At 51.3% G+C, this 13,488-nt stretch overlaps 4 protein-coding genes across 4 annotated transcripts; 3 read left to right on the top strand and 1 right to left on the bottom strand.

Moving 5' to 3' along the window:
• Nucleotides 1-328: 328 nt before the first annotated feature.
• On the top strand, nucleotides 329-1,726 carry VC83_02470 (uncharacterized protein). Its single transcript, XM_024466131.1, has 2 exons — nucleotides 329-737; nucleotides 860-1,726. Exons 1-2 carry the CDS (start codon nucleotides 617-619, stop codon nucleotides 1,606-1,608), a joined length of 870 nt encoding a protein of 289 aa, XP_024326488.1. The 5' UTR covers nucleotides 329-616; the 3' UTR covers nucleotides 1,609-1,726.
• A 625-nt stretch (nucleotides 1,727-2,351) lies between these two features.
• Nucleotides 2,352-5,304, bottom strand: HOP1 (DNA binding protein). Its single transcript, XM_024466130.1, has 8 exons — nucleotides 4,664-5,304; nucleotides 4,360-4,615; nucleotides 4,163-4,313; nucleotides 3,918-4,119; nucleotides 3,596-3,865; nucleotides 3,333-3,549; nucleotides 3,076-3,275; nucleotides 2,352-3,014 (listed from the first exon to the last, which is right to left on the bottom strand). Exons 1-8 carry the CDS (start codon nucleotides 5,018-5,020, stop codon nucleotides 2,598-2,600), a joined length of 2,070 nt encoding a protein of 689 aa, XP_024326254.1. The 5' UTR covers nucleotides 5,021-5,304; the 3' UTR covers nucleotides 2,352-2,597.
• Nucleotides 5,305-6,165: 861 nt separating this feature from the next.
• CDC4_2 (SCF ubiquitin ligase complex subunit cdc4) lies at nucleotides 6,166-10,359 on the top strand. Its single transcript, XM_024466129.1, has 3 exons — nucleotides 6,166-7,189; nucleotides 7,246-9,834; nucleotides 9,885-10,359. Exons 1-3 carry the CDS (start codon nucleotides 6,746-6,748, stop codon nucleotides 9,999-10,001), a joined length of 3,150 nt encoding a protein of 1,049 aa, XP_024326261.1. The 5' UTR covers nucleotides 6,166-6,745; the 3' UTR covers nucleotides 10,002-10,359.
• Nucleotides 10,360-10,612: 253 nt separating this feature from the next.
• VC83_02466 (uncharacterized protein) lies at nucleotides 10,613-12,364 on the top strand. The gene is made up of 5 exons (XM_024466128.1): nucleotides 10,613-10,737; nucleotides 10,984-11,263; nucleotides 11,346-11,428; nucleotides 11,497-12,143; nucleotides 12,209-12,364. Exons 2-5 carry the CDS (start codon nucleotides 11,041-11,043, stop codon nucleotides 12,225-12,227), a joined length of 972 nt encoding a protein of 323 aa, XP_024326262.1. The 5' UTR covers nucleotides 10,613-10,737; nucleotides 10,984-11,040; the 3' UTR covers nucleotides 12,228-12,364.
• Nucleotides 12,365-13,488: the final 1,124 nt, after the last annotated feature.

Below are 13,488 nucleotides of genomic sequence, written 5' to 3'. Positions count from 1 at the left end.
TCGTGAAGCTCAAAATTATTCGGAATCTTGGTTGGAGGCTTTGAGGCCTAGTAATTCAGGCAAGAATTATTTGAGCCTCCTTCGTGGAGAAGGTCGTGCCGCCAAGGCCTCTAGAGTGCCAGCGCATAGTGATAAATGGTAATTGTCACTACGAAGAGACCCCTCTGTTCCGTTCAGTTTCTTTTTGAAAAAAGAAACTGAACGGAACAGAGGGGTAATATAGATATGTATTTGTTGGCATAAACGTTAGATAACTACGTACGTAAAGGATAAACTAACACCAAAACTACAAACATCACAAATGGTAGCCATTGATATTACAATAACATCGAAGCCAAGTGTCTTCAAAACATAACTCTTTTTATTACAAACTTCCAAACTACTCCTCGTTTTCCATCAGTCCCACCCTCATGAGCTACCTATCCCAGTCCAGATCCAACCACACACGTGATATCGCGTCGCTTACGCGCCTCCCACACCACTCCCACCATCAACCACCCAGACACGCACAACTCACCATCAACGCGCCGCAATCCGCCAGGGCACAAAACAGGCCATGAACACCCAGCCCGCAAAGCCGCGACATGCCCACCGACGATGAGCCCTGACGCAACCGATGACGACCCTGCCCGTGCTGTACCCGAGCCACTGTCATGGGCTGAGCCCGACCCTGGGACGCTGGTGCCCACTGCGCGCCGTGGACGTGTTTGCGCTGCGCGAGGTGGCGGAGTATGAAGGTTCGTCTCTCCGTATGATTTCAGCTGTAGCCAAACCAGGCTTTGCGATCCGTGCCGGGACGACACTGGAAGGGGAAGAGTGATCTGGGCAAGTTTGTGGATGGAAGACTGACATAAAGCAGGGCAGGGGATTTACTTTCACCTCAACCACCCTATGAAATGGGTGCGTCTCACTGGGATTATCGTCGCGATGGACGAATTCTATAACCGCGTCTGCATCACCATCGATGACGGCAGCGGCGCCACAATCGAAGCTACATGTCTCGCACCCCCCCGGTCGGAGGCCACTGCCACAGTAGCAGCCATCGCAGTCTCCACCGAGCGCCCAGCAGACGACGCGATGGTCTCCCCCGACGGCCCGAAGCTGCGTGGCGTGGATATCGGCAAAGTGGTGAAGGTGAAGGGGGGTATCAGGGAGTTTCGCGGCGTGAGACAGCTGGCTATGAAGGCGATTGTTATACTGGGGGATACGAGGGCGGAGGTGGGGGCGTGGAGGGAGGGGGTCAGGTTTAGGGAGGACGTGTTGAAGGTTCCGTGGGTGGTGACGGGGGAGGAGGAGAGGAGGTGTAGGGAGGAGGCTGAGGGCGAGAAGTGGAGGGTCGAGGAAGAGGAGAGGCGGAAGAGGAGGAGGGAGAGGAGGGCGAAGCGGGAGAAGTATGATGGTGGAGAGGGGAAGGAGAAGAGAGGTAGGATGGAGAAGGAGAAGGCGGAAGCTAAGGTGGAGGAAGATGCCGCGGTAGTGAAGGCGCCCAGCGAGAAAGAGATAAAAGCGAGAGAGGAACGGGAGAAAGCGAGACGAGCGAGGGCTATACAGCGACTTGTTCGCTCCCGTCCGGAGGAGGCAGGGAAGTACGCTGCTCTTGGTTTCTGACAGTGATGTACGGCCTGGATGGCGTTATTGGGCTTGTATGTTATATGGGCGTACAGTAACACACGGTATTGTCAGAATAGGATAGATACCCAGAAATGATAAAATAATGATTCCCCCAACCCCTTACCTCAGAACAGACAGTGCACTACAAAAAACTGCGGATAGCCCGAGTTGTGAATGGTATCATCGAAAATGAAAATGTGTTTGTGAGATATTTCAATGGCTGACGGGAAGCACACTCAAAACCGGAAGATTGTGCACATCATCAGCGCCCGTTGCGAGGGACTCATGGCCGCCGACCCATCCTATCCCACCATCATCAGCGCCCGTTGCGAGGGACTCATGGCTGCTGACCCCCCTTTTCTCACCACCCCCCCTTTCTCTCCCCCCCCCCCCTTTTCTCACCACCCCCCCCTTTCTCACCACCCCCCCCATTCTCACCACCCCCCTTTTTCCCCCACACATCCACAGAACCAGAGCTCTATGAACAACCTTTCTCAACCCCGTTCCCCCACATATCTACAGAACCAGAGCTCTATGAACAACCCATCGCCGTCTCGGTCAAACTTCGGCCATTAATCTCCAATCCGAGATTTTGAATGTTGAAGCTGGTTATTCGTGCCTCATTGTGTTCTGGGTTCTGCTATTTATATTGTTCACGTGCATCCACCACCAGCCAGGGGCGTTGCAGAGGATACAAAAAGAAGGAGAATGGAATCTATATTTCCGGTTGGTAGAAAAGGTTGAAAAAATTGATGTTATTTTAAGCCGATCTATAGTATATATCAGCAAAAGGCTAAGTTACATATGCAGTGATCTCGCAGCCCCGCCCAGCCCATTCGAGCATCCAGCCAGCTTGTACAACTCCCCTCCCAAAATCGAGCGAAACACCCCCAACCCAGCAATTTAACGAGGCGCCAAAACATTAAGCCAGACCCAGCCATCTCCGTAATCCCCCGCGAATTCAACATCCCCCCATGACGCCACACTCACACTGCCCTATTCAGCAGAAAAGGACTGTGCACGCAATCCGTTCGCTTCAGGCTCCTTGCACCTCTCTCCAAATCATCCCCTTTCCTCTTCACACCCAGAGCCAGAGGCGGCCGTGGTCCAGGACCGCCCATCTGGCTCGGCGAGCCCTGCGTGCTACTGCTCATGCTAGACGCCGCAGCCACATGGCCGGGATGGGGTGTCACGGCGTCGTCATCAGCGTCGAAGATGCCGTATAGGGGACCGGTACCGATGAGCTTCGCGCCGGGGGGTTGCGGCGTCGCCGGTGGGCGTGAAGTTGGCATGAGCATCACAGATTCAGGTGCCATTGAGCTCATGCGAAAGTCGGGGCCCGCCTGTGATGATGATTGCTCGAGCTTTGGCTTGGCGGCTGAGGCCTGCGGATGTTCGTGGAGCTAGAGTGGTTTGACTCGTTAGTTTGAAGTGTGATCAAAGGATTCAAATACAAGTACATACGTATTTCTCTATCCCAAATGTAGGATTAAGATATTCCTTGAACAGTCGCCCCTTTTCCTCCGCTACGAACTGATAAGGTGGTATCTGAGACCGCCTGTGATAGTCCTTATGCTTCTTGCTCTGTGGCTTGCTGACTTTCCGCAGGTACTTCTCCTGGACTAGCCTCTGGCTCACGGCTACAACGTCTTTCACCAGGCAACCTAAATAACGAACGGTAAGTATCTCACTATAATACTCGGCTATTTGTGGCAGCTCACCTATGCGGACAGCCAAGTCGGCTTCTTTGGGCGGATACTTCTCCATAGATGCAACCCAGACAATTTGTCTCAATAACCACAGCCCTTGCATTTCATTGCTGAGATCAGGCTCAGCATGCAAAAGACATGTGTAGCACACATGGGTATCCATGACGTCTGTTTCAAGGTATCCGTGGCAATGAAGGTGTTGTCTCTTTTGACAGATTTCACATTGTACCTGTAATAATCAGTATTGACAATGAGTACATGGCATTGAATCTTACAGTCATGCTGGCAAATTGCTTTCCGCAATGGCACTCTATGTCTTGGGCTTCACTGTGCGAAACCTGAACCTGCCCATTCCGCCACTTGTGGGTTGGATGGAGATTTCGAATAGTTTCACGGTCGAAATAGAATCGTCTCTCATCTGGTGGTGGGATACCTTGTCCGGTGGGTGCACGTGGCGGTGTGGGTAATGATCCCTCTGAAGGACTTGTTTGTGAGTGGGTATCCTGCACTCGTTGGGTATCTCCAACTTCTCGTCCCATGGGGACCTGCAATATCGTCAGCAAGGATCCGCACAAAGACAGACTAAGTGTACGTTACCATTTCGCGCACTAGTTGTATTTCTGCGCGCTCCTGGGTATTCAAGAAGCTGGAGCCATCAGAAGGGGAAGCAGTAGCTGGAGTGGACACGAGGTTGCTGTCGTTCAAGATCAGCTGGGAGTTGGACCGTCTCGCAGCCCGGGAAGACCCATTTGAGCCATGGGCGGCGGTTGGTAGCGGAATGACGAGGCTCATTCCAACACTAAACAGTTAGCAAATGAGGCCAAAATACCATAGGGACATACCGGTGATATTTCGTGTCCATGTCACCAAGTCTCATGCCATTATGTTCGTCCATTATTATACTCGGGTCAGGAGCGACGACAAATCCCATCGGACGATAATCGGGTGGGCAGGTTTCGTTGTAGGTCAATTGCAAGCTTATTGTTGGATCTTCTATAAAGGAATCAAACACTGTCGATGGCGTGGCTGTGGGGCATACCTGGGAATTTCATTGTTTCTTGGGACATCGTTATGAGTTTATGAAACATGTTCCTCAAATTATGCTTGTCCTCTGTTGTTACTTCGACCTCTTGATTTCCTGCCAAAATGTCAAGCTGAATCTCGCCTCCATTCTTGGAGTAGCTGAACCTCAACACGTAAGCTACAGCTATGGTGTCGCGTGACACTATCCCCTTGTGGAAGGTAATCTGAAATGTTGCCAAATATCCATGCTTGATGGCGTCGCAAACTCCGTCCTTTGTTTCGTAAGTAGCGTGAACGGTGGGAAGGGAGTGAATTCTAACCAGCCACAACCAGATCTTATCGACCTTTGTAGTTTTCCCTCTGAGGAGAAACTCCCAAGTAACCCTTGCTTCGCCGGTTCCCTGTTGCCTCCTTTCCCGAATAGTTTGAGCTAGGGGCTTTATAGTGTAAGCGAAAGCCGGATCGTCAAGGTTGTAACTGCGTGTCTCGAAATGATCGTCAGGAAAGAGGTTGTTGATCCATAGTATGGTGGAAAGCGCTGCTGAGACTGTGGTTTGGATTATGTGGAGAGACTGCGCCTGGTTGATCTTCGATACTGTCTGGGTGGGGTTGGGAATCAGCATCACGGCGGTTGAGGCAGCAGCGCCTTGGCATTGACGTGCCGACCGTGTTCTCATCTTCACGACGAAGATGGAGATTATGGCAGGACAATGATGAAGTTCCGATTGAGTGAGAGGGAGAGGCAGAGCAGTGAATGATTCACGAGAGCAGAGACGAAATTTGACAAGTGAGGTGAGAGGCTGAACGAGGAAAAGAGAATGTAAAGAGGAGGAGGAAACAGATGAATACAATATGAAGAGTAGACGAGATGGAAAAAGGTGAATACAATATGAAGAGATGGAAAGAGGGGAGAGATGGAAAGAAGGAAGAGATGGAAAGAAGGAATAGATGAAAAGAGGGGAGAGGGGAGAGGGGAAGAACGGAAGAGGGGAAGAACGGAAGAGGGAGAGGGGACAAGAACCGAAAGAGGAAGGGCGCACGTGCAGACGCGCTGTGTACCAGAGAGTGTATGGCAGACAAAGCAGGCAACACAATCCATAGTGCTGTTGTTTACGCTGAATACGGAAAGAACGAAAGGAAGATGATCGGTTCTCAGTATCCTGCAGTAGGTAGATGATAAGATCTCGGTGGTCTACAGAAGGTGCAGTTGGTAGAGTATTGTCTTGTGTGATATTTCAAGGAGCAGAGAGACTATGGAGATCCTAGAGAGGAAAGAGATGCCGTAGAAGGTTGACGGAGTAGAGACAGCAGAGTGAGCAGAGTGAGCAGAGAAGGACGATGGAGAGTAAAGAGCAGAGGAAGAGGAGAGAGAGCAGATAACGAGAGAGTAGAGAATATACAAATCATGGGATATACACGTGTGTAAAATGCTACAGAATATAGCAATATAGCAACATAAATCCAAGAATAAAGCGAAATGGGAATAACTGATCCTGTCGAACAGAAATTATAAGTTATTCCTTTATTCTTGGATTTATGTTGCTTACCCCACGCTTAACCGTATCTAGTTAGCTCGTCACATCACGCTTTCTGTATTTTAGTGCACACTACGGACTCTGTCCTACTGGTTCCTCCTACTAACTTGGCACGGTACTTCGCCCGTGTACTCCGCACTCCGCGATTTACAAAGTACCCCGACTAACACTAATCTTAGCCAAGACGAGGCAGAGTTGAGTCGAGGCATCTCCCGCCGCCTGCTCGACTAAATCCCCGAAGCGCCTGCCATCCTCCACCACCACCACCACCACCACCACCACCACCACCGCCGCCACCACCACCACCACCACCACCCCCCCTCCACTCCACTAGCTTCCTCTTCAAACTTCGACTTTGACCTCAACTTCAACCTCAACTGTCAGCCCATTTACGCCCCGCGTTAACATAACAACCCCAGCTTCGTCTTCTCCCTCGGGCTCTTTGGGGTAAGGTCAGACGAGGATTGCCGCCGTTCCTCTTTCCACGCGCCCCCCGCCACTCATCGTTGCCGTTTTCCTCTCCGTAATCCAACTTCGCCTCCTCCGCCAACCCGCCCCTCCCTTGCCGATACTACCATAAGTCAGTACCCAACACGATATCTATCGACGGCTGCCATCTTCTAGCTGTTGCTTCGAATACCGGAACTTTAATTACTGGAGTGTTCTACGATCGTCCCTGTACACCAGGTTCGGCCGTTCTAGCCGCCTCGAAACTTATCCTTATCGCAGGAGCCGTCAAAACGCGTACCAGGTCTCGTGTCCCACAGTCCTGAGCGCGTTTCGAGAACACAACTTCGGCCTTCTATATATTTCTCGTCCGTCTATCGGGTTTATGCGTCTCTATCTTTAGAAACCTGGCAGCTGAATATGGAGCCGCCCCGATGGCCACCAGCGACATGCCAGGCCACAGTGGCTCAAAGAGCCAAATTACTCCCGCCAAACCACATCACCACTGTACTCTCGCCGAAGGCAACTGCTAGTCTACAAGATTCTCAGCCCGATGGGTGTGTAACCCCCAGCCCCCAAGACGAGATGGCTTGGGACGGACCGGTCAACCAGGAGAGCCGGGATTCGTCGACATTTCAAATCGATCTTGCCGAATGTGTCGAGACGAAGACAGTCACAACCACCACAACCACGAAGAGATCATATCCGCCTCTATTTGTCCGACCGCCTCTGCCGTTGGAGAGTCTCGACTTGAAACAATACCCGCTGGCAAGGAAGTCAACGCCGGAAGCCATCTCAAGCTTCTCCTACGAGGTTAACGGCGAGGTTGTGCACTTCCGTGAGGACCGCAAGCCGTTATCCTCCGTATGCTTCCCCCCCCCACCTATCTGATAACGAACCACTGACTTTTAATCCTCCAGGCATCTCCATCTTCATCCAGACCTCGGCCACCTCCCACACTACAGTCACGAGGACTCACAGGCTTAAGAGCATACGTAACTCCCGATACCACCAGATCATCAAGGCGCTTCCAGAATGCGGACGAAAACTCACAATCATATTTACCAACAAACCCAAGGTCTCCCGATTCATTCCTCGGGATTTCGGACGCCCCGCGACGCCAATCCAGCCTGGAGCAACCGCCCTTGGACGCCCACTGTTCTAGCTTCCCACACCGGATGATCTCATCAAGCAGACGCGCCTCGTTCAACCCTGCCATGTTGTCGACTCCTGATACCGGTCACCGCGAAACAAGCCCGCTCCAGACCCAGCTGACCTCGTCCGCTACCGAGTCGACACTGAATAGCTCTTTCGAGGAGGCCACTAGTCCATCCCTTACTGCTAGTCAAGGCTCGTTCCCCAGCGCCACTGCCACACCGCCTATCGCAGAATCAGATCTTGAGCCTTTTCCATTAAATGATGATTCTTCGGGGCCATCCGTACTCCGGTCGTCCGTAAGTGCGGGAGGAGCCACCCATGGGGCCAGCTTGCCAAGTCCAAGCCTATCACCAACTTTAGCTGCGGCGAATCTTCATAATGCTCAGCTGGTAGTACGAGATGACCCCGAATCACAGGCTTCCGGCAATGCACTTTTGTCGGCCACAGCAGAGTCTAAGTCGACATTTGAGTCACTGGGCCATGCCAATGAACAATATGCATTGGCAAACGCACCTCCACGGAATGCTATGGATGTGACATCGATGCTAGAAAATTTCGACTCGATGCCCTCGGAAATGAAGACATTCATGATGTACCAATTTCTTCGTCGCTGCAATAGAAAGACCCTACATGTGATTGCCGGGGTCGTCAATCCAGCTTTAAAGTGCGACTTCCTCGAAGAACTTCCGACAGAGTTGAGCCTACAGATTCTTAGCTTCCTTGATCACCGGGACCGCTGCCGTGCTGCACAAGTTTCCAAGCGTTGGAGAGATATCAACGACACGAACGAGGCTGGATGGAAAGAACTCATCGAAAGACATCGCTTTGTTCTCCCCGAGGGCGAAGTGGAGCGGGCGATCAGGGAAGGCTGGGGCTGGCAAGACCCGCATGGTCCAGATGGCTGCGAGAAAGATCTCAGCCAGCGTCCTGGGTCATCTGACGTGGATAGCATTCCAACTGCTACTAGATCCCATGCTGGCCACTCCGGATCCCTACGCCAAGGAGGGAAAAGGAAGAGGGCCCACATCAACTATGGACCAGAGAGGTCAAAGAGAAGAGCCGTTTCTGCAGAGGTCACAGAGAGGCCACGACACACAAGCCTAGCTTCAAAATACCACAGCTCGGCTCGCAAATCTGAGGGCCCTAACGCTGCCGCAACTGCGGCGGCTCTAGCAGTGCCAGCCCCTGAAATTGGACTTCCTAGTTTGAGGAAACTTCACCTTTACAAGTCCCTCTACAGGCGCCACTTCATGTTACAACGCAGTTGGATGAGTGGCGGCAAAGTGGCACCTCGACATGTGGCTTTCCCGGCACACCCAAGACACGTCATTACCTGTCTCCAGTTTGATGATGACAAAATAATTACTGGCAGCGACGACACATTTATTCACATATACGACACGAAAACGGGTGCCCTTCGGAAGAGACTGACGGGACACGATGGCGGAGTATGGGCATTGCAATACGAAGGCAATGTCCTCGTCTCAGGATCAACTGATAGGTCAGTCCGTGTGTGGGATATTGAAAAGGGCTTGTGCACCCAGATTTTCCACGGGCATACATCAACTGTTAGATGTCTCCAAATTTTGATGCCTCTCGACACTGGAAAGGTCTACAATGATAGGCCAGTCATGGTTCCCGAGAAGCCTTTGATTATTACAGGTTCCCGCGATGCACAGCTCCGAGTATGGAGATTGCCGGAACAGGGGTCTAAGAAATATCTCGCAGCTGGCCCTCCCGCGAATGATTCAGACTGTCCATACTACGTCCGTACTCTGCAAGGCCACACCAGCTCTGTGCGTGCTATCGCTGCCCACGAAGACACCCTCGTGAGTGGCAGCTACGATTCGTCGGTCAGGGTATGGAAGATCTCCACTGGAGAGAGCGTACACCAGCTTCGCGGTCATATCCAGAAAGTGTACAGTGTTGTACTCGATCATAAACGTAAGCGTTGCATCAGCGGCTCTATGGATAACACAGTGAAGATCTGGTCACTGGAGACTGGAATGTGCCTCTTCACCCTCGATGGCCACTCCTCCCTAGTGGGTCTACTGGACCTGAAAGACGAGCGCCTGGTCTCAGCTGCAGCGGATTCTACGCTGAGGATCTGGGACCCAGAGAATGGGCAATGCAAGAACACGCTTACCGCTCACACCGGTGCCATCACATGTTTCCAGCACGATGGTAACAAGGTGGTATCCGGCTCGGACCGCACGCTGAAGATGTGGAACGTCAAGACTGGAGAGTGCATTCAAGACCTCCTGACGGATCTCAGTGGAGTCTGGCAGGTGAAATTCGACGAGAGAAGATGTGTTGCAGCTGTACAGAGAGAAGGGTTCACGTTTATAGAGGTATGTGCCTTCATAGCATTTGGGTCTTATCAGCATTAACTATCTAATAGATACTTGACTTCGGTGCGTCTCGAGACGGAGTACCCGCCGAAGATCGCAACAACAGGATCTTGCTACAGCCATCGGAGTATGACAGAATCACGGAAGACGACGAGGTCGTGGCGTAGAGACTTATCATCATCATCAACATCACAATGACTATCATCACAATCATCATCATAACGACTATCACAATCACACAATTATCATCATGAAACAGCACACAGACACAAATCGAGCATTTTATTGTAAGGCCTTTGTCAGGCGTTTTTTGTTGGACGTTAGGTTGGGCAGGGTCATGCATGGCAGCGGGGTTTTTGAGCAGGCACGGGAGGGATGGCTCTGTCTGTGAAGCTTGTAGCTCCTAAAATAGCGAGCCTTTGGTCGTTCAGATACCAGAATAGCATGTATAGAATAGCTTGTGCCTATCATGGCTCAATAAGAGTGTTACTTCGCTGTGTAGACATACTATTCACGATCGGTTATCCTATTTTTTGCGTGTTATATGAAAGTGACTTGAAATCATCGTCATTGTATGTCTCTTATGTGAGAGGTGACGTCTAATAATCATTCTGATTAGCTACCCTTGTCTGGATAATTGCATATACATATATGTATATACGGAGTATAGACTGCCGAGATAGCTTGGACGGAGACCCGTCGGCCCGGTCGGCGGAAAATTCCGCCGCGCCAATCGCACAACTCTTCTAGATCTTTCCTTACAAAAGGGCGCGCCGTGAACAAACCCTTCAAAAACAACTTCACCTTCCCCCACCAAACCTCCTCCTCTGTTTTCCTCCTGTATCACGATTCTTTGACGATTTTTATATAATTTTTATGTCAGCGCCTCTCCTTCCTTTCTAGGTATGTCCTTTGTCGCTTTCGCTGTGGACAATATACTACCACAGTTCCGTTTTTTTTCTTTGTCTCTTCCCCCTCCCCCCAAATGTTATGACGATACATCAGCTGGCACCAGTCATAGAGCGAACTTGTACTCTTTTCATTGATGACAATGCTTTGGCTTCGGCCTTCTTCTGAACCTATTCAAACCTCGAGCTCGATCTTTTGCTCACTGCTCTTTCGGGAACATCTGCTAACTCGAGTCTTCAGTGAACACATCCATCATCCCCTCCCCGTAAAAACCCAACTCACTACAGAACCGCCACAATGGTGCTCCACAACCCCAACAACTGGCACTGGGTGAACAAGAACGCCGCGGGCTGGACGAAGCAGTGGCTCGAGGAGAACCTGGCCGATGTGCAGGCCTCGGTGGGCGGCGTGACGGCCAAGATAGATAAACTGACGAGCATGGACGGAGATGTCGACGTGAACCAGCGCAAGGGCAAGGTCATCACCATCTTCGATGTGAAGCTGGTCTTAGAGTATTCCGGTTAGTTAGCTATATTACCACATCATGATTTTTTTTGCCGCAAAACAGTTTGAACTGATCTGATTTTTTTTGTCTCGCAAAGGGAAAACCAAAGATGATGAGGCCGTTAGCGGTAACATCACCGTCCCCGAGGTCGCCCATGACACCGAGGAGGACGAGTATGTCGTATGTCCTCCCCCCTTCCTCCCACCCACCATAGACCACTCTCATTAACCCCTCTCTTCTCATCCCAGTTCGATATCGACATCTTCTCCGAAGCCTCCTCCAAGCAACCCGTAAAAGACCTCGTCCGTTCCACCCTCGTCCCCCAACTCCGGACCATCTTCGCCAAGCTCGGCCCTGCCCTCGTCAGCGAGCACGGGAAAGATATCCAGCACGCCCCCTCCGACAACCCCTCCTCCGGCTGGCGCACCCCAACTCACCTCCAGCCCTCCGAAGCCGCGACCGCCGCCCCAACCACAGCCTCCAACAAGACGTCCAACGTCAACACCACCACCGTGACCGCTAGCGAGGAGTTCCGCACCACGGCCGCGGAGCTCTACGCCACTTTTACCGACCCGGCTCGCATCGCGGCGTTCACTCGCGCGCAGCCAAGGCTGTTCGAGGGCGCGAAGGTGGGGGGGAAGTTTGAGATCTTTGGGGGGAATGTTAGTGGGAAGTATGAGGTTCTTGAGGAGCCGAGGAGGATCGTGCAGAGCTGGCGCTTGGATCAGTGGCCTGCGGGTCACTATTCGACGCTCGAGTTGGTGTTTGATCAGAATGATGTTGATGGGGTTACGGTTATGAGGGTCGAGTGGAAGGGGGTGCCGGTCGGGCAGGAGGAGGTGACGAGGAGGAACTGGAATGAGTATTATGTGAGGAGTATTAAGACGACGTTTGGGTGAGTGATTTGAGAGTTCTGATTCGGGTGGAGAGATGAGGAGCAAAACTAACAAATTTTCGCAGATTCGGAACTATCCTGTAATCGCTGACTTGGATCAAGCGCCGGATAGGGGTCTACATGTGTGGCAGGCGCATAGATGAGCTTCCATGCTCAATGGGAAGCGGAATACACAGTCTCAGAATACTCTAGCAATAGACAAAGAATACAACGTCCCAAAGTCCTTTCTTAATTCAAAAATGCCACTGCCGCGACTTCTACCGTCTCCGTGCTGGGCGTTCCTAGCGGGGAATGCTCCGGTGTCTCCTTGTCCGTATCTTCTCCGCCTCTCTTCGCGCCGTGCCGCTATGAGGCTATATGGCAACCTCCCTCCGAGCCGATGATGTTGGAGCCATTCCGACAACGGGCAACCGTTCCGGCCATATGAGCGGGTTTGTAAAATGGCGGACGGAAAATTTTGCGACCAAAGGCTAGCACAGCTGAAGTAAGTACGAGAGCGGGGTTCCTCGGCGGTGTGTAATATATAGAAGTTGGTCCATACGGGCCTGCTCTGTCTCACCCATCCCTTTGGTCGGCATCTCCATCCATCTAACAGGTACTTTTGATCTATGTATTCCAGCTAAAATTATCACTTTTGGCAGCAACAATCAACAACCAACGCCCTTTTTCCAAACCAGGATACTCTGCTGACTCACCAGCTTCCGCCCTCATTGGGCCAAGTTGCCCCCATTACCTCTTCTCAGAAACCAGAGACCTTTAAAGACTATACACCCTCAGTAACACTTCTTAAAGCATTCTAAGATGCTTATAACCATGATCCCTTTGCCAAAAGAACTTTGGAATACCTCCAGAAGAAAGGTTCCTCTCTTGAGAAAGTTGGACTACAAAATTTCTCAAAAAATCAGCAAGGACTTCTCTTATTCAAGAGCTATATCTATGTCCCAAGGGATAAACGATTACAGCTACACCTCCTACAGCAGTTCCATGATGCTCCAGCTGCAGGGCACTTTGGCTTTGCAAAAACTTATGAACTTCTAACAAGAAAGTTCTACTGACCTACTCTAAGGACTACTCTTCAAGACTATATATCTTCTTGCACTGCTTGCAACTCGAACAAACCTACACGGCAAAAGCCCTATGGCCTCTTGCAGCCTCTACCTATACCAGAACGCCCATGGGACTCCATATCCATTGACTTTATAGTCAAGTTGCCTTCTTCTATCCCAAAAGGGGGTGCTACCCCTTATGACTCTATCCTTGTGGTGGTAGAAAGGCTCACAAAAATGGCACACTTTGAGCCTTGCAATGAGACTATCACAGCTTCTGAACTTGCGTGGCTATTCCT

Source organism: Pseudogymnoascus destructans, assembly GCF_001641265.1.
Source record: "Pseudogymnoascus destructans isolate 20631-21 unplaced genomic scaffold scaffold_5, whole genome shotgun sequence".
NCBI lineage: Eukaryota > Fungi > Ascomycota > Leotiomycetes > Thelebolales > Thelebolaceae > Pseudogymnoascus > Pseudogymnoascus destructans.
The sequence above is the reverse complement of the archived record's forward strand: the minus strand, read 5'-3'. Positions and strand labels throughout refer to the sequence as shown.